At 46.2% G+C, this 19,367-nt stretch overlaps 1 protein-coding gene across 10 annotated transcripts in view; it reads left to right on the top strand.

The window, feature by feature from the left end:
- celf5a (cugbp, Elav-like family member 5a) overlaps positions 1-19,367 on the top strand; it is a 185,494-nt gene that overhangs the window by 164,630 nt on the left and 1,497 nt on the right. For 4 of the 10 annotated variants that reach the window (XM_068591216.1, XM_068591211.1, XM_068591215.1 and 1 more), the window contains exons 7-11: positions 5,641-5,806; positions 12,888-13,091; positions 13,446-13,538; positions 15,299-15,442; positions 18,712-18,875. In XM_068591216.1, the coding sequence (XP_068447317.1) occupies positions 5,641-5,806; positions 12,888-13,091; positions 13,446-13,538; positions 15,299-15,442; positions 18,712-18,839 (735 nt within the window). In that variant the 3' untranslated portion in view covers positions 18,840-18,875. The remainder of the gene's footprint in view (positions 1-5,640; positions 5,807-12,887; positions 13,092-13,445; positions 13,539-15,298; positions 15,443-18,711; positions 18,876-19,367) is intronic. The other 6 variants (XM_068591218.1, XM_068591217.1, XM_068591212.1 and 3 more) reach the window with 4 other exon arrangements.

Raw genomic sequence — 19,367 nt, 5'->3', positions numbered from 1 at the left:
CCCACGGCTCTTTGATGAGTTCAGACAGCCTATACAGCACCGCTCACCACGCGGCCCCTCTACCTTCTATCACGCCGCTCCCCTCTCCCTCCCCCCACCCCCTGTCCCTCCCTCTGGGCCCATGAGACGCTTCAGGGGCCACAGTTGACTCAGAATATTCCATTGGCAACTTATCTGCACGCAAACTTTCCTCTTCACCGCCGAGATGGAGCACACACACACACACACACGTGTGCGTGCGTGCGCATACACTTAAACGCAGCCTACTTGAAGCAGGTTGAAATGAATTTAAGAAAAGCTTTCCACCCAGAGATAAAAACCTGGTCCTCTGTCACAACACACTGCATAAATACACATAAACATCAGCCGAGTATTTATTTACAGAGAAGCAGGGAGGGGACACATTTGTTTTTTCCTGCACTTATTTGAATGTTAAAGTTACATCTATTATTTTATTTTTTTTGTGGTTATTTCTAAATGCCAGGTTTAATTGTTGACGTTAGCCAGGGTCTTGGGGGGGCTTATCCATTCCCCTCATTTTTTTTTACATCACAGCTATGGGACCCAGTGTGAAATGTGCAAATTGACCATCCCAGAGTAATTGCGAGGCCATCTCTTGTGCTCTCCCCAGTAAAACTCCCACCTTCATTACCATTCATGAAATGCAGCCCTTTCCCAGGAAATGTGGAGAAATGCAAATGTTTAAGGGGTGGCGGAGGCAGTGGCGGTCTGCGGGGAGACCATTGTGCCCCGCTCAGGTCGGCCATGACTCTTATTTACCGTGGCAGAGACCCGTGTCGACTCATACAGAAGGACACAAGAGTGTACGCACGCACACGCACGGCGCGGCAAATGTTCTTTCTTTTCGCCGTCCTCACCCTCTCTCTCTCTCTCTCTCTCTCTCTCTCTCTCTCTCTCTCTCTCTCGCTCGTACACATATATAATATGACAAAGAGCAGGATGGAGCTAGGAAATTGAGTTCCGAGGGAAAGCAACAAGGGCGCGGAGGATACTTCAGCATTAGAGAGAATCAATTACCATTAAATCTAAAAGGATAAATTGCACGTATGTGGTGTCGCGACACAAAGATTATACTGCATGAATGATGTTAGTGAAGGTGAGATTCTCCTTGCATTAGTATTATGAATCTGTGGGTGCCATGCACCGGCATAAAATGAATTTAGCAAAAGAAAGCAAGTTGGTGGAGGAACTCGGAGGAAACGCAACCTTGGAGTTCACTTTTGATGGAGTAATAAGTGCACAAGAGGCAGTAATGGATTATCAGCCAGGCTCTTGTTTTCATCGCTAAATACTTATTCATGAGTTTTAATACAAGTTCAGACTGCTAGGTACGCAAAAATGTGGAATAAAAGGGAAATGCTAGTTATCTTTATTGTGGGTGTCCTGCTTGCGCAGCGGTTATGATTACATTTCAGTCATTGGTGCCGGCTGCATGTTTATGATGTGCAGCCTTGATTTCACCCTCCCCCCCCCCCCCCCCCCCCCGTCGCTACCAGGAATGTGCTGAAGTGATACGACAAATGTTTCTTCACTGCAAGATAAACTGCACATATTCCCCCAAGACGAGGAAAGGAAAAAAAAAAAAAAAAACCTGCGGTGACACAAAAAGGACTTTATCTCCAAAGACACACTACATGTTCGCCCACTCTCCATACACACTGGCCAAGAGAAGAGGAGGTGGCACCGCAAAGAATACAGACGTAGGGCGAGATGCTATATATATAGCTATAACCAGAGAGTACAGTAAATGGTGAATTCAAAGAGCTACCTCTCCACTACAGCGGTGGATGGGATTATAGAGTTGAGCTGACAGCCAGTAAATTGGATTTTAGTCAAACCAGGAGAAGGAGGGGGCTATGAACACAAATTGGAGGGGTACAACACTGACAACATATGCCAAAAATGAGAAATGTGCCATTTTCACGATAGACACAGATACTGGTGTGCTCTGACAGGAGACATCCTATTTGCAAAAAGGTGATTTCATAAAACACAAGCGCGGGGAGAGCGAGCGAGCGAGAGTCCTTGTTTCATTCCGGCGTCGGCGGTGAGTGATAATAGTTCTCCCATGAATCGCTGAGTGCAAGTAATAAAAACCAGCTTTTATTACCTCTTGTATTTCCCCTTCAAGACACAAACATCATATTTGTACACGATTAGATTTGATTCAAGTCACTTTCACTCAAGCCCGCGTCTCTCCGCGCAGACAGCCATTTTAGCTTCCCCTGGTCTCTTTAGGTGGAGGACTGCATGCTGTGTCAGGGGGAGGGGGGGATGGAGGGTTGAGGGACACGGGAGGAGTTTTACATTCGGAGGCGCCTCCGGCGGCGTGCCCCTGCTTGCCTCCCTAAAAGATGCATCGGACTGAGTGTGAGATAGATAAATGAGAGGAGAAGAAAATGGTTTAACTTGGCGCTGATGGTGACAATGTGTGGGCGGATGAGAGGGAGGATGACGACTGTGAACTCACATTAGGAAACATCTCCCCCTGTTGGAGGGACTCGCGTTCAAACAGCAACACGGCACACACGAGAAATGATGGGAACAGATTACTGCATCATTTAGCTGTGCTGTAAAGCCGGCTGCACGCAGACACACACACGCGCACACACACACACGCACACACGCTCCTGTGTGACCTGGTTTCGCTGTATTATACTTGTGAGGGCGAGCGCTACACACACACAACAAAGTGCGTCAGATGAGAGATGGGTGGGGGGGGGCTATTCAAATCTTTCTGTGGAAATCCAGCCTGCCCGCATGGGGATAACAAACGAGGCCCTTGAGCTTCAGTCTTCAGTCTTCAGTCTTTTAGTTCACCTCATTGACCTACTGTCTCCCTCGCTCTCTCATTTTGTCAACCTTTTTCACCCTCTCTCTCTCTCTCTCTCTCTCTCTCTCTCTCTCTCTCTCTCTCTCTCCCGCTATGCATCTCTTTGTCTCTCCCTCCCTCCATCCCCGGCTGGTCGGGCTATAAGGGGTCACATGTGACAGAGCTGAGAGTCAGCGAGTCACAGAGCGGCGCTATAGAGATAATTGCCATGTGATAAAGAGGTGATTGCCTGCTGGCACCAGGGGAGAGTAATGCCATCAGGTTGCAATAAAAAAGCAGATGTCTGACACTAAATGAATGCTGCTGGAGCTCGGGCAACTTTCTTTGCTCCCTTTCATCTCTCGCGCTTCTCTTTTGTCCCCCTTGTTTCTGTCTGCCTTTTCTTCCCTCATCCTTTCTTTTCAAGAGGAAGCAGAAAAGGTTGCGTCTGTGAAGATGAAGACTCAGTTCTGCTCGTTCCGCCGCGGAGACATTTGCTATCTGCCGGGTGGTGCATAAATAAAGAAACGGGAATGGCTTTTGAATATAATGCCTTTGTAATTTCGAATAAGAAGGAGGGGGGGAAAAAAAGCATATACATATGAAAAGTAAAATGAAAGAACTTTGAATATCTCTGTCAACATAAGCACTCTGCTTTCTGCTCTTTATCTTTTTTCTTCTTCTTTCAGAGCCAGTTTGTATTAACCGCTGCATTCCAGCGTAATTATATGCTCGGGTTTCCAATTTGCAGAACGAGAATTTGGAACGACGCATCATTGAATGCCAGAGTTGTTACCCATGACAGTCTGACGGATGGCTTTAAGGATTGCATTATCTAAAACATGCATAGGGAGAGGAGGCTAGTATTCACTTCCACTCCATTATGACTCCATCCAGGCCTGGGTCTTGTATCAGGCCACGCGGCCCTCGACAAATAGGCTGCAAGCTTATTAGAATCAGCCCTAAGTCGCCCAGTCCTCGCTGAAAGCAGCGAGCAGAGCCAGAGAAAAGTACAGTGACTGGTGTGACAGTGTATTTATTCGGTAACACCAGCCCAGTCCGACCCTTCATCCCGAAGTCCAACCGCTGCTCGCGTCCTAATGGGGGGGCAGTCACCACATTGCCGGAGCAAGGGAGCCCCGGATCCTCGAGACCTCTTTGTTTGTTTCCGTGTCATTGCTTTTGTTTAGTTTCTTGTTCCTCTGCTGTCTTTTGCAGCTATGCCCCCCCCCCCCAACCCTCCACCCACCCCCCTTTTTAAAGGCTCAATTCATCTTGTTTGGAGAGAAATGGATGATTCCCATTTGTCACGTTGGAATTATGCAAATGACAACAACAAAAAAAAAAGGAGTTAATAGATAGCAGTGGCAAGGCATGTGGCTAATGGATGAGATGCCGGCGCTGGGCGTTCTGCAGCGGGACAGGCCACTTTCAGGTTACCTGACAGGGGCACTGAGGGAAAATAATTGGCTTTTGCGTCGCAGGGTCCCCATGCAAATACCAGCGGAGTGGCGTTCTGTACCTCCAGTGTCTCACAATATCGTCATTAGTGCCAGCGGCAGAGGAGTTTGATTTCTGCTTATACTAGTTATTCTCAGGCCACGGCCATCGGCAGCTTCCCCCTCCCCCCCCCCACCCCCTTTCTTCACCACACAGGGCCGCGTCACCAGCAAAAGAGTGTCGCTTCCCGACGCAAATGCACCGGGTTCCACAACCAGGAAAAGTACAATTTGTACAACGATGGATTTTCTTCTGAATTAGGCATTCAGCGTGTAGGTTAGCATGGGGAGAATTCAAGCCGAGTGTAGAAACTCAAATAGTCTCTATCGCCCTTCATGCATGTCGTGTGTGTGCGTGTGTGTGTGTGTGTGTGTGTGTGTGTGTGTGTGAGTGAGCGCAGTACGGGGCATTGGTGCATGTGAGCATGAATAAACACTCTGTGGGTAGCATTTGATGGAAAATAGTTTCAGCTCCCACTTCATGCTCAGTAGAAATGCAGAGTGAATGAAGGGCTATTGATTTCATCTCGGATTGTCCAATGGGTGAAAATCAACTGCCTTTTTTTCCAATTCTCTGACTAACACGCCGCATTACTAGCGTGGTCTGGAATCCGAGTGCGACGCCCGCTTTGATGATCTCGTTTTCATGACTCTGGGTTTTTTTTGGGGGGGGATTCAGCGACTCCTCAAAACAGAAAAGTACACGGTGTAGTTCGGCGAAGTCTTCGTCTCTGAACGCCACTTCTCAAAACAAATGGTCCTGATGAAGTTCCAACGCGTTTCGACACAGCCGAACAGAGTGCTGTGAAGTTTGACGATCGTCAGGAAAAAGCATCGCAACTCTCCTGCAAACTTTGCCTGTTCCCTGAGCGCGGAGATAATGTCCACATGTCAATGTCTTGATTTGTATGAGCCCAACAGACAGCTATTAAATCGTTCCTGCAGCTGGTGACAGGCTTCCTGCTGGGAGGATAGACAGACTCACTAAACATAGGTTGACAGGCTTCTTTTTTCTCCCCTTTCTTTTATTCCGCTCTACTTTCTCTGTACTTCCCATGCACTATCCATCCATCAACCTCAACATACATCCTCCCTCTGTTCTACCTTCACTACGTTCCTCTCTCCTGTCTCTGGCTGACTTCTTCCCAACTTACTATATTTTTCATTACCATCTGTCCTCCTCTCACCTCTCTCGCGCCCTGTTCTCTCTCTCTCTCTTTCTCTCTCTCTCTCTCTCTCTCACTCACCCCCCCCCCCCATCCAACCCTTCTCTTCCTCCACCCATCTCTCCGTGTCCCTCTTCTTTAGCTCATGCAGCAGCAGGCAGCCATCATGGCAGCAAGCCACGGAGGTTACCTCACGCCCAGCGTGGCTTTCCCCGCCACGCAGATCCACCAGATGGGGGCGCTCAACATCAACAGCCTCCCACAAACCACCATGACCCAGGTGTCGGGTGACTTTCATCAAGCCCTGGGTGAGCACTTCCCTTTTCTCTCACAAGTGTGTGTGTGTGTGTGTGTGTTTGTGTATAAATATATGTGTGTGTTTGTGGATCAAGGGCGGGGAGGTGATGCTACCAGCAGGTTCTCTTGTATGCTCGTGTTTATGTCTTACTCTTCTTGTGTGCCGGATTTGCGTGGGTTTGTATTTGTACATGCCAGCGATGTCCTTACAGGTCACTTTTTTTTTCTCTTTTTCATCATGTCTGTAAGACTATTTTTATTTGCGTGTGTGAGAATAAAAACTAGCGCTGCAGCAAGGCCGAAAGGACGATTGCCTGCTTACTGGTATTCAAAAATGATTCCGCTGGAGAGAAAGGGAGGCTAAGATGAAAAACACAGTCAATTGGAATTTGCATTTTTATGTTGTTTGTGAATGCGGAAAAATATGTGGGAATAATCGCAGCAGAATAAGGGAATATCAATAAGTAAGTTCACAGATAAGGCGCTAATTTCCCCGTAGTATTTTGACCTTGTGCTTTGAAGCACTCGTGCATGATGTGCATGCAGTCGGTTTTTGTTTTCCATAACAAACACCTCGGATGCAGATGCATTACAGAGGAAAGGGAAGGACTTTGAAATACCTACCCACTGCATAACATTTGCTTATTCAGCAGTGCTTCATTTTCCTTGAGACAGAGGGAAACTTCAAGATTCTCCACTAAACAAAAAGCACGAGCCCAAATAAATAATACAGTATCCGAGTCTTTGTAGCGCTCCGCTCACCTACTTTGTCAACACTGCAGTATTGAGTTTTTAAGGTGATGACTTTGGTAACTTTAAACCAATCACTGCGAGAGACAACGAGAGAGAGAGAGAGAGCCGCCATCTGTGCGACGAGGCCGATTGTAGATCATCTTTAAAGCCATCATAGGAATCCTTACTATAAAGTTGCTGCACTCCATCAAATTCTCTCTGCACTGAAGTTCCCTGAAGTTGGACGAGTGTTCACTCCATCTGGAGACACAAAGGAAAGACAGCTTTATTGGACAAACCCTGTTGTGTTCTGCTTTAGTTACTGCGCAACAGTCGACCAGGTGTGGGAATCAATGCCGCAGGACCCTCATTAACCTTTTAAACACGCATGTCTCCGCCTCCGGCCAGACCAACGCATGCACGGAAAAGTGTGACGGCGGCGCGCGGCGCACGGCGGCGCGTTACAGTGCATCCGCGATCCCTTTCAACGCGGTTCAATATATCCAGAGCCGGGGGATCCATTTGTCAAATTTTCACCGTGATGTTTTCAGTGCAAAGTGTGCACTTTTGGGCGGGCGCAATCAATCAGAGACCGTGATTAAAAGTGGAGCTCAGTCTTGCTGAGAAGCCTCTTATTTTGATGGGCGAAGCTTTTGACAGTGTGGGCAATTCAGATCTTTGTGTTGTGCATGCATACCTATATTTTGCCACACTATAGTGCTGATGAAAGATTGCGCAACTGCATTGCAAGAGGCAGTGTGTGTGTGTGTGTGTGTGTGTGTGTGTGTGTGCACATCGGAGTCTTTGTCCTCCAGTCTGTTTGTATTGTTTGTGCTGTTCTCGTGTCTCTTTTGAACTGTCGCCTCTCGAAAAACCAAGATCTGTGCCTCAGTCTAAAGGAAATATTGTCGTATTTTGTTAGATACTCCTTTAAAAGCTCAACAAAACTGCTCCTGTTTTCGGGAAATGTAAGGCAATCTTTTTTTCTTCTTTTTTTTTTGAGCAATTGGCAATGCCAGGAGCTAACGACTTGGCTTGGGCAAAGCAAAAACATGTTTTTGCTCGTGATACAACGACAGGAAAGGACTGAGAACACGTGACGTGTGAAGTGGTGCCATTTATCTGCTTTTGGACATGCTTCTGTGTCAGCTACTGTCGGGCTGATTACTTTTCATTATTGAACGTCATATACTATTAATCCTTGAGAGAAAGCATGGCTTTCGTCAATTCTCAAGGACTGTCATAAATATGAAATGTTTGATTTCCCCTTTCTTCATTCATTAATTTGAGCGTGGCTGCCAGCAGCAGCAGGAGTGCTAGTGTGGCTTGCTGCTTTGGTATACGCAGCTATTTTCTCTCTCCCTTTTCACACTTGTGGCTATGACTTATTTAGAGTTCATTGAAGGAATACAACATTACTGGCAAGGCTGTCTGTATAAGTAGGCCAAGAGACTCTGACACTAGAGACTGTAGGATGTCTGCCACGCGTCAGTGGAATTATTCATTGTAATATCTGAATCTGTTTTAGGGTCTGGGAGCAGAGTGCTTCTCTTCCTCGACAGAGGTGTAATTTATGCATTAAGTTGCATCCTCAAGTAAATTAGATTTAAAAACAAATCTATACCTTTTTTTTTATTTTTTTTTTACATTCGCCAACTGCAACAATTGTGCCAAAGCACATAAAGAAGAAAAGGTTAATGTCCCCTTCTCGTCCCAAACGAGAGCAGTTGCCAATTGCAAACCTCGTCTTGTACCTCCCTGCATTAACACGACGCTCCCATCGCAGCCGTACAGATGTAAATCCGGCCTGATCTTCAGGTAAATGCGTGACATTAATCTGGTGTTTAAACGATCAGTGTAACCTCTGCGACGCGCGCAAAATCGTGTTTGCGACAGCGAGCCGCACGTAAAACAAAGAGGCTCAGAGGTTAAGGGTGTTACTCCGCAAACAATGAGACATCCGTTTGATCAACAGATGCAAAGCATTTAAGCTTGATGGTGCATAAGCCGTTTGCCAGATGGCTCAGCTGATTAGAGCATGTATCCTTACAATGATGCATGATGATGCTTTTTGAAAATAATGTTCACCAGGTGCCGCTCCCTGAGCCAGAAGAGAATAAAAGTTAAACAAAAACAACGGAGAGAGAGAGAGAGAGAGAAAGGACGGCAGAGCAGAACAGGAAGAGAGAAAGAGAGGGGGAGATGAAGAGGGTGAGGGAGGGAGGGGAAGGGAGAAATGTAAAGAGCGGCGGATCCTGCTGGGTGTGTGTGGTGAAGAACACATTGTGTCAAGGATGCTTTGTTAGGATGTGAGAAGTGTGTAATCAAAGTCACTCTTAATGTTCTGTTGCGTGGCGCCGCTCTCCTCTGAAGATGTACACGCACAAGTACATATTAAACAAAATATACTGCAGATGCTCCACAGCCAGAGACGGCCCACTCACAGGCAGCTGGATGCGGGATGCGCCACAGCTTCCCCGCCGAATTCGAGCGCGGCGTCATCATGGACGCGGACGTTTGACGCCTTCGGACGCACGAGAGGAACACCGGATTTGGTGCAAATGATACTGCAGACCCGTGCTTTACAGGAACATTGTCATTTATTCATTTGTTGAGGCTAGCTTCCACTTCTGCACTCAACCAGATATGGCTATACATGTATATATATATATATATATATGGCTGTTAGGGGTGGGAATCACCAGAGGTCCCACGATACAATATCGTCACGATACTTAAGTTCCGATACGATATTATCGCGATACATTGAGTATTGCGATGTATTCAACTGCAAATTGGCCCCGAAGGAAAACTTTGTCAACAAAAAAAGAACTTGATTTTATTATTCTAGGACCTAAACGTTTAGAACTGATTAAATAAAAGATCGATGTGTATCGATACAATATCGGCATGCAAAATATCGCGATACTATGCTGTATCGACCCCCCAACCCCCGCCCCGAATGGCTGTACAGAGTTGCATCATCCGCATTCTCACAAACATTAACAAGGTCATCAGCGGAGATGACAAACAGGAGGACATTTTAATACATTAATTAAGGCCCTAATCCTACTCTACCCAAGCAGAAATCCCCCAAATTTCAGAGTACAGATATAGTGCACATCATTAGTCTTTGTTATGGGAGCAGCAAGTGTTTAATTAAAACTTTTTAAGTCCCTGAAAACTCGACGTAAAATCTTTTAACACGTCTCCGCTGTGTGGAATCTTCGCAACTAAATAAGCACAAAAATCAAAGTGAATCATGAATCATCTAATCTGCGTCATCAGGACCGTGTGGGTTGGGGGTAATTGACGGAGGCCTGGCAGCCCACCAGACAAATATAGATCTTTTATGTGAAATAGCAACCAAAACGGAAAATTGTATTTTCGTGTAGGAGCTGCTGAGTCATTGAAAGAATCTGATTGATAAGAAGCGGAACGGCTCTATACATCCCACACTCAGTTGTCAATGACTTTATTGATAAGAGTCACACTTTGAACACAAAACAGACGACGCGTCAATTTAAAATCTTTTAAAATGCGTGTAAATACGTATGCGAGGCGGCTCCGCTTCCACGGAGGCCGTATTCAAAGTCACATCGGTTGTTTTTTTTCACGGTATACCAACTGGCCTCTGAAAAATATTTATTATTCATACTTTTAGGAGCAGACAGACATTTTCTCTTTGAGTCTAAATGCATCACATTTTAAATCAGTTAGATGAAAGCATCTGTTTTGAGTGCTTATTACTTGCTCCAGCGAAAGACGGTCCTCGTGCTGGTAATGACTGCACTCTGCAGCGTGGGTATAGCATTGCTCGTTGATTTGAATGCATAATTAGCATAATAAATGCCTCTGTCGCGTGTGAAGACTTCTTTCTTCGGAGGGATCGCGGGCTCGGAGCGAATCAACAGTTTTCTCTTAAGAAGCGGCCTGCGAGAATATGAATGTAATCCTGCCTGGATAACATAAATATACTGTATGTGACATGCACATATTCATACTGTGTTGTTTTTTTTGCAGCGCGGGCCCCTTTCTTGTGGTAATAAGAGTGAAGAAGTGATAGTTAAGAGCGAGCCGTATAGAATATGTCATCTTTCTGTGCCGTGGCAGAGTGGGGTGAACAACGTGTCATTATTACAGGCCAACACACTCACACACACACACACTCTGATGTGTGCATTGTGTAAGCAGACTATGAATACAATTTCCCACAATGCAAGAACTATATGTCCACTGAGGTATAAAATGAAAATGTCTTGTTAGGATAGTAGGAAATACTTCCAGCCGTTTCAACAGAGGGAAACATTCTCCGGGTTGTGCTCCTGTCGGATATTGGGTCATTGCGACGGCGAGGATGAAGAGGACGACGAGGCTGCATCCAGGGCTTTCTCGTGTAACCGTTGTTTTATTGGCCGTGGTTGATGCTCATTGTCGAAAAACCCCATTTTGTGAGCCAATACATGAAGATAATAATAAATAGAACCCAGCCGCTGTAGTGTTTAATACCATTCAGTTCAGTTTAGTTACTGCGGGTGAATGTTCCCAAGTAGCCGCTCTACATTATCAATGCACTTGCGGTCTTTACGCTTATTCCCTGCCGGGACATTTTTCAGCACGATACCTGGACTGGAGTCTGCGTTACTTTCGTTGCGTGGTCTCTTTTTAAAAAATTTTTTTTACCTCTGACGTCATGTCCAACCTGCTGACCCCAGACTTTACGTTACACCGCGTGTTAAAGGCTCCCACTACCGCCGCTACTCCTGCTGTCGCCACAACTGCGACACGCACACCGCACTGCTAAGCCTTGGGAAGAAAAGGACAAAAAATGAATTTGCCTGGTGATGGAGAGGGTGCATTATCTGGCGGTACAGTGGAGTGCGTGTGGCCCGAGCAGACTTCGCTGTCTTCTCGCCCTCAGAATAGGAAGCGGCGGTCTCCTGGGTCCTGGTAGGAGAATGGGCTGAAGCTGCAGTCTAATTCATCACAGCTCTGCGGGAAACAAGCAATCGTGGGCGGGAAGGGGGGGGGGGGGGGGGGCTTCAAAAAAAAAGGAAAGCAGCGCAAAAGACACAAGAGCTCTCACTGGACCCGGGCTATTCCCCCGGTCACTGCCGGACTGTCAGCCTCCTCATGACTTAAATGCTGAGGCAGGGAGAGGAGGAGAAGGAGAAGGAGAGGGAAATATAGGTAAAGAAGAAGAAAAGCAAATCCATATGGATATGTAGATTACTGTATGATATTGCTCAGTCGTGGGAGGTTTGGGCGTGTGATGTACAGCATATTTACCGTGGCATTAGCATAAATCTCAGCGTATGCTCTGTGTATACGGGATGTGATTGTTTACCCTATCTGGACCACCTCTCGCAGGGAGGGTGGTGGTGGTGGTGGTGGTGGGTGGGTGGGGGGGGGGGGGTCTTTACTCAGGCGCCAGATTGTGGGGATATGGCCTGCCGGAGGGTTTCCGTGACAACCTGGGCTTCCCGTCCAATCAGGGCGAGGGTTTCCAGATTGAGAGGTGGTCCTCGGGGGAGCCGTACTTCAACGAGCTTGGATGCTTTGCCACGGAGCGGGCCCTTTTAGAGAGACCATCACGCAGTGAGATTCGGCTCAAAATGGGCACTTTGATGTTCCTGGCATAATTGGAAACACTTTCCAAAGGAGGGTCCTTTTAAAATGCATTGAATGAGAGAGGACAGGGAGCATCCAATTTCAATTCCACTCATGAAGCGTCTTGCAGCTGCCTTTCAGGCGTGTACCATATATGTTATGACCCACCCATTTGTCAAAGTGCCAACTGTTGTTATTTCGTCTTCTTTTCTTTCTTTTTTCCTTTTACGATGTATAAAAGTAAGGAGGCCTCTTTTTGTTTTTGCTACCTGCTCGTTCAAGCAAATCTCCCTCTGTAATCTCCTATTTCGTCTGGATCTTTTTTCTTTTTTTTCTTCCTTTTTTTCACCCCCCTATCCTCTCTGAAGTTGCATCGAGGTTTCATCATCTTGAGCAGTGGGAGCCAGCAGGGTATCGCACAAACACTACGGACAGGCTCATTTTTCACAGGTTGACTTCCCGGCTATTCCGCAGGATGTGTCACGACAAACGGCGGATATGTGACAGACTCACGTCGCACGCCGTGTCCTTGCATTAGAGAGGAGATGCAGTGCTTTATGTGTGTGTGTGTGTGTGTGTGTGTGTGTTCCACTTGTGCTGGGTCGTGTTGTCTCTCTTCGAGAAAGGCTTGTCTGTATGTGTGTACCTACGTCTCAATACATCACAACTGTTTTGTCGCGTCGTGTGTGTCGACAGAGCCAGTAACTTGAAACCGTTTTGCCTCTTTTTCCTTCTTCTTCTTCTTCCCAGCAGGCCTCAGTTCTCCACCAGCCAACATCACCACGTCCGTCTCGCCCCTCGTCAACGGATTCGCCGGCCTTCACCCCCATCAGCCCAACGGACACCCTGCGGTGGAGACCATGTACACCAACGGCCTGCCGCCTTACTCCACCCAGAGCCCCACCGCTGCCGACACCCTCCAGCAAGCCTTCACCGGAGTGCAGCAGTACACAGGTGCGAGACGGCTCCGCTTTTGTTTTGTTTTTTGTTGTTTGTTTTTTTGTTTTTCTTTTCCCCCTAAGCCGCCTTTCCTCTGACTTCGCAATCTTCCGCAAATGCTAAATGTGTGCAGCGGCTCCGAGACAATTACTGCCGGGTGAGGGCTGCGCGCGCGTGAGGCTGCATGTGTTCAGATAGCAAAGGACGGCGCCTCAGAACACAACATCAGAGAGCCTTTGATTACACATGTTACGCTTGTGTGATCGACCTTAAGCATCCTTGACATCGTTCTCTCTCTCTCTCTCTCTCTCTCCCCTGCCCTCCCCCCCTCTCTCTCTCTTTTCTCTCCCCCTCTCTCTCTCTACGCAGCGATCTACCCAACCGCCACGCTGACTCCCATTGGCCAGACGCTGCCCCAACCACCCCAGGTCATCCAGCAGCAGCAGCAGAGAGAAGGTGAGGGTGAGAGAACGTTATTACTTTCTTTTTTTTTTCCCCTCCACACTTACACACATCTCGTCCCGCGTAATAGACATATAAAGAAGATGAGCGCGGGAAACCAATATTACTTTAGCGCTAAACACACCTCCTCCTGCGTAATGCTGCTATAAGGAATGTGCGGGCGAGAGCGGGATATTACTTTTAACTCTGTACACATCTCATTCTCGGTAATAGATAAGTAAAGTGGGACGATATCACCGGGTGTTGTCTAGTCTCATCCGAGGTAATAGATGTGTAAAGCACCAGGATGAACAAGGTCAAACCGAATATATTATTCTGTACATCTTGGAAATAGGCTGCGTATAATCTGCATAGGCTCCTGCTTTTTTTTCTTCTTCTTTTCTTCATAAAATATAATTAAAGCTTATATAATAAAATCCCTCGCTGTAAGAATAATGGCACAGCAACCCAGATGGAAACATTTAAATAATGAAACTGTAGAAAGTAGAGTTTACTTACTGCAGGTTTACATTCCGGCTGACGTTGTGCAATTTGCAGCGAATTAGTGGTTTTGTTGTCGTCTTTGTCGATGTGTTTAAAATATTAGTGGAAACTGTGTCGACAGGCGGTGAGAGGATGATGGAGATCTTATATGAAGCAATCCTCACTTTCACACGTCGTGTACATGACAGGATTCATTTCGTCCTCTTTTTAAACTCGGTAACTCTTTCTGTGACGCCCATTTCTACAAAGCATTCATACCGTAGTCATAAGGAGTTATAAACTGCTTACAGCAACGAATAATTATAGTAATAAGTCTACACACACATTTATAATGCTTTATAACTATAATCAGAACACATTTTAAAGCATTTTATAGTTATAATACATGTCATAATGTATTATCATCACTGTGAAAATGCAATATTATGTGATTTTGAGTTCCTTACAGTGGTCATTTCTTTGAAAAGTATCATTGAATTAATCCAAGAATAACAAACTAAATGTTGTAAAATATATTTTCATGATATTTCAAGCAAACAATGACCTCTTAAAATAAAGAAAATTCATATTTTAACGCATCAATGCTTTCCATATGAATTATAATCCTAATTCTTGCAAAACGACTGGCAGTGACAACCAGTTATACATAAATATTAAATATTATTAATGAGATATTAAGTCATTATATACCTAATATAGTTCTAATTGTTATTATGAGTATAACAATACGATACAGTGCTATAAGCACATGTGTGTTCATAATGCGTTATAGACATCAGTGTCATAGAAAGTGTTACCTCAAACTCTTTCTATTAGTTTTCATGAATTAAATTAAATTTCTTTTTGCGGCACATTGATCAAATTACAGATAGTTGCCAGTCGGAAAATCTTTGATCTGTCATCTAGACGTCGGCCTTCATGTTCATATTCATATTTTGATCGGAAAAAGCTTTTTAAAATGTAAATGTGAAATTTGAATACTCTCTCATCCATTCCCTATCAGCGAATCGACGCAGAAACTTTTCCCCCATTTATCTCGTGTGTGTTTAAGAACAGTTTATGTGTTATCGCCGATAATGTCGAGAGACGTCTCGGAAATCTATTTCCACTTATCTTAATTTAGTCGACACGAGAGACAGTATGGATGAAAATGACAAATTCACAGCTGTCTCTCTCCCTCTCTCTCACCAACCCTCTCTCTCTCTCTCTCTCTCTCTCTCTCTCTCTCTCTTTCTCTCTCTCTCTCTCTCTCTCTCTCTCTCTCTCTCTCTGTTCAGGTCCCGAGGGTTGTAACCTGTTCATCTACCACCTGCCACAGGAGTTCGGAGACAATGAACTCATGCAGATGTTTCTGCCCTTCGGCAGCGTCATCTCCTCTAAGGTCTTCATGGACCGAGCCACCAACCAGAGCAAGTGCTTCGGTGAGTTTACTCGCTGCCACTCACACACACACACACACACACACACACACACACACACAGCTATCCAGCTCCACAACTCACAGTCATACCGTCGTGTCACAATAGAGGGCTTTAAGGATGATCATATTTCTTTGTAATGATTAAACCATTGGCATAGAGGGTCTGGGAGCTCAGGCCTCGACTACGAATTCTGAAGCAGAGCAACACACCTTTTAAATATTTGCATGAATACACTCGAGGGGAGATGTACAATGGGTGCGTTCAGGAGTTGGACTTGTTTTTGCAGTCTGATCTCTTCAAGTTTTTCTTAAAATATTCAGACACTTGTGGGTGTTGTGTAAAAACTCACAGCCGAGGCGCGAAGCTTCGTTGGTGTAAGTTCCATTTTTTTTTTTTGGATTTTTCTATTTTTCATGCTGCGCTCCAAACTACTTGTTTAACAAATATCCTCTCAGGTGCTTGAAGATTGTGATGGTGTTTGACAGCAGCCAGACGCAGTACATTGCAGGATCTTACCCCTGACTGACTGACTGACCTGAATTTACATCTTGATGACTGTCGCGTTTTCGGGGAGGGGGGAGGGGAAAGGGAGGGGGGGGCGACCGCGGCGCCGTCGCGAAAAAAAAGTGCTGAATGCATCGCGGCCCGAACTCGCCATGATGCAGTCGATCAGAGCCCATGTCCTTGTTTCGGTTTGGCAGCTGCGTGACCTAAAAAAAAAAAAAAAAGCTGGAGCTGCTGTATCAGCATCCACATCACCGTGCTGTAACCCCAATATCTGTCAATACGCTCGCTGCTGAGGCTGATTCACACACCGCCACGCCCCCCCCCCCCTCCCCTCCCCGTCCCATTTAGCTCCGTCAGCCTGCACACACCAACAAGCCCCAGGGCTTATAGCAACTTTGAGGAGACAAGCAGCAGGGATGGTGGGTTTGCAGGCGGGAAGGGGGGGAGAGAGAGAGAGAGGGAGGATGGAGGGCTGTAAAGGCAAAGGACAATTATGGATCAGCATTTGTTTTCACTTCAGGGAACGGCAGAACCCTGGGCAAAATTGATCGCCGGACCCCCGTCTCCCTGGGGGGACTTAATAACATATAAATTCATGAAAGAAGAGCCATTTGCAGTATTGACTTATACACTATGCATTTACAACATAATGTTAGGCCTGGGGAAACAGGGTGCACACTGGTGTAATTAATCTAGAGGAGGAGAAAGAGGGGATAAACTTAGATTGATGGTGTGAAAAAGACAAGGAAACACAGAGTAAGAGAGAGCGAGCGAGCACACTTGTAATGTGTGACAGGACCGAGCGCAGGGCTTAGAGCCGTAAGCCCGCATCTCTTCTCCATCTCGTCTCCGCTCTCCAGCCCCCCCCCCCCCCCCCCCCGAATGTGTTAACCCCGATGGCGGGTGAGGAGGTCACCTCCTCGCCCCCCCCCCTCCTCGCCTCCATACTTTCTTCAGACTCGCACCCGGCACCTTCGGCGTGCCGCCCGAGCCTTCTTTTCGCCCTAATGGGCCAACCCCGGAGCCCAGCAGGCCAGGCAGACGTCTCTCCCAGGTGGCCGTGAACGCAAAGGGGGGTGGGGGAGGTGGGGCAGGTGGGGGGGTGGGGGGGGGAGGCTCCTGCTGCTTCTCGCGGGTCATCGGCTGCTCCTAATGACACCACAGACACAGGGGAGCGCATCAAGCGGAGACACACTCCACTGCAGTTTCTGGTCACTGAATTCTCAAGGCTTTATTTTTTTTGTTGGTTTTTACACATGATGAAAAACAGGATGTTCAGCATAGGTTTGAGGGAGGGTGAGGCGGAGGGGAGGGTGGTGTTCATCTTGGGGGGAAATGCAGACTTGTCTCCCCGTGATGAACTATGTTTGCTCTTGTTTTTGGTCAAACTGCTTCGCGCAGGCACCTGCGATCATCCGCGTTTCTGTGTTTTTGGGCTTTTCCACGGAGGTCAGGACGTTACATAAAGTTAGAAAAACACCGTTCCTACTAAACTAAAAGCGTACAAAAGTAACAATTTATGTGGCAAAAGTGATTAATTAGATCTTTTGATAGCCCATCAATCACTCCACAGCCAGCTGTTCTCTTTCTTACCCTTCAAGATAGTATGTTATTTCATTCTCTCTAATACTTTTCTTGCAAATTTAGCGCATAAATGCAGGTTTTTGACACACAGGAAAACTAAACTGTGTTTATATATATATATATATATATATATATATATATATATATATATATATATATATATATATATATATATATATATATACATTATAGTTAAATTTTCCTGTTGTAGACGAGTAGCCTTTCTTAATCACAACAGTGAAACAGTGGAAATACAAAGACCCTTTTGATGAGTTTTATTTTGGTTTTTTGGGATGTTTTAGTGACGATCAATGAGTTTAAAACACTGTTTATGTCACTGGAGTCTGGTAGCTTTGAGGAGAGCATGAAACCGTTTCCTTTTCCATCTGACTCCGTGAATTAAGGGGTTGAATTTGGATCAAACCAGATTGTCGGAAAACAGTTGAAAGGCAAAACAAAGAAGGCTTTGATGAGTTTTATTTGGTTCCGATCGAGTTTGCATTGAAGTGTGTTTTCGCTGATCGGCGATGGTGCGATTACGCCAATTAAACATGTCACAAAGCATCGTAAAAAAGTAATTTACCGATAAATACGTGACGACAACAAAGCCGTTTGTCCTGAATCAATGCCGATCGTAACCTCTCCCTCTAAAAAACAAAAGCCAGATGTTAGCAGATGTTTGTGGGCTTTTAGTCCAGTGGGAAAAGGGGCTTCGCACGCCTCCCTGAGAGATCCCGAAACTGCCTCGTATTACCTCTGAGACATGCACGAACTGCTTTATGACAATAAAACCCACCACACTTGTTGCCTCACGAGTCCCACGATGTCAGGTTACTTTAGCTGTTGATGAGAAGCAGCGGGGTCCGAACCAAATTCATTGTGTGCACATCAAACTCTGAACAAATAATCTTTGAAGTGTTTTAGTTCAAAGGCGACGACTTAGCACACCGCCGCGAGCGCTGCATTTCCGCTTGGCGGCGCGACGGTGTCGCGTGTCTCCACGGCATCGTCCAGACGTTGTTGTTTTTATCTCCCCGTCCTTCTCTTCCAGCAGCTTTCTCTGCCAGACAGCGGAGCCCCTTGCAGTAGATATCATCTCTAAATATTGACTTAAATGGTGACGTCTGAAGCTTTGTCCCCGGCGCTCGCGAGCTGATGAAGTTGTTCTCTCTTCGCAGGTTTCGTGAGCTTCGACAACCCTGCTAGTGCACAGGCAGCTATTCAATCCATGAATGGCTTTCAGATCGGGATGAAGAGGTTGAAAGTCCAGCTAAAGAGACCGAAGGATGCCAGCCGCCCTTACTGACACAGCCTACCTTCAGTATTCATTGCAGCAGCACAGGTGAGCCAGCAAAGTGTCAAAGCCCTGTCACCGGCCCGAGATTTAGATCTGCAATGTTGTTCCCGTTTGAGGCCGAAGATTTAACCGCGCTCGACGGAGCTGACGGCCAAAACGTCGCCCCTCCCCTACTTCCTTCGGATCGAGCCCGAATTTAACAGCACATCTGTCAAGACAGACACGTATTAAATATGTTCAGCGAATGAAAAAAGCTGAATTATTTAACGTGTTTCCAGAGTTCCGGGATCCACAGACGTGCAGAAACCACGAGGTCCGGGTTCATATTCCTCACAGCAGGCGTAATAATTGTGAGAAGATCTGTCATCGTGGGGATTGACAAAGATTGATGGGTGTGCCGGCGCGGGTTAGCTCTCTCCAGACCATTTCCCTGATATAATAGAGCCATATTGGACTAGCCGAAGTTTAAAGAAATGGATCTTTTGGAATGACAGCTTAATGAGCAGCGAGATCTGAAATTGCCCTTCTTTCTTCTAT

This window comes from Clinocottus analis, unplaced genomic scaffold (genome assembly GCF_023055335.1).
Source record: "Clinocottus analis isolate CAN_PGR_092001 unplaced genomic scaffold, fCliAna1.0.p SCAF_25, whole genome shotgun sequence".
NCBI classification, from domain to species: domain Eukaryota; kingdom Metazoa; phylum Chordata; class Actinopteri; order Perciformes; family Cottidae; genus Clinocottus; species Clinocottus analis.
This window is presented reverse-complemented; position numbering and strand designations above follow the sequence as displayed.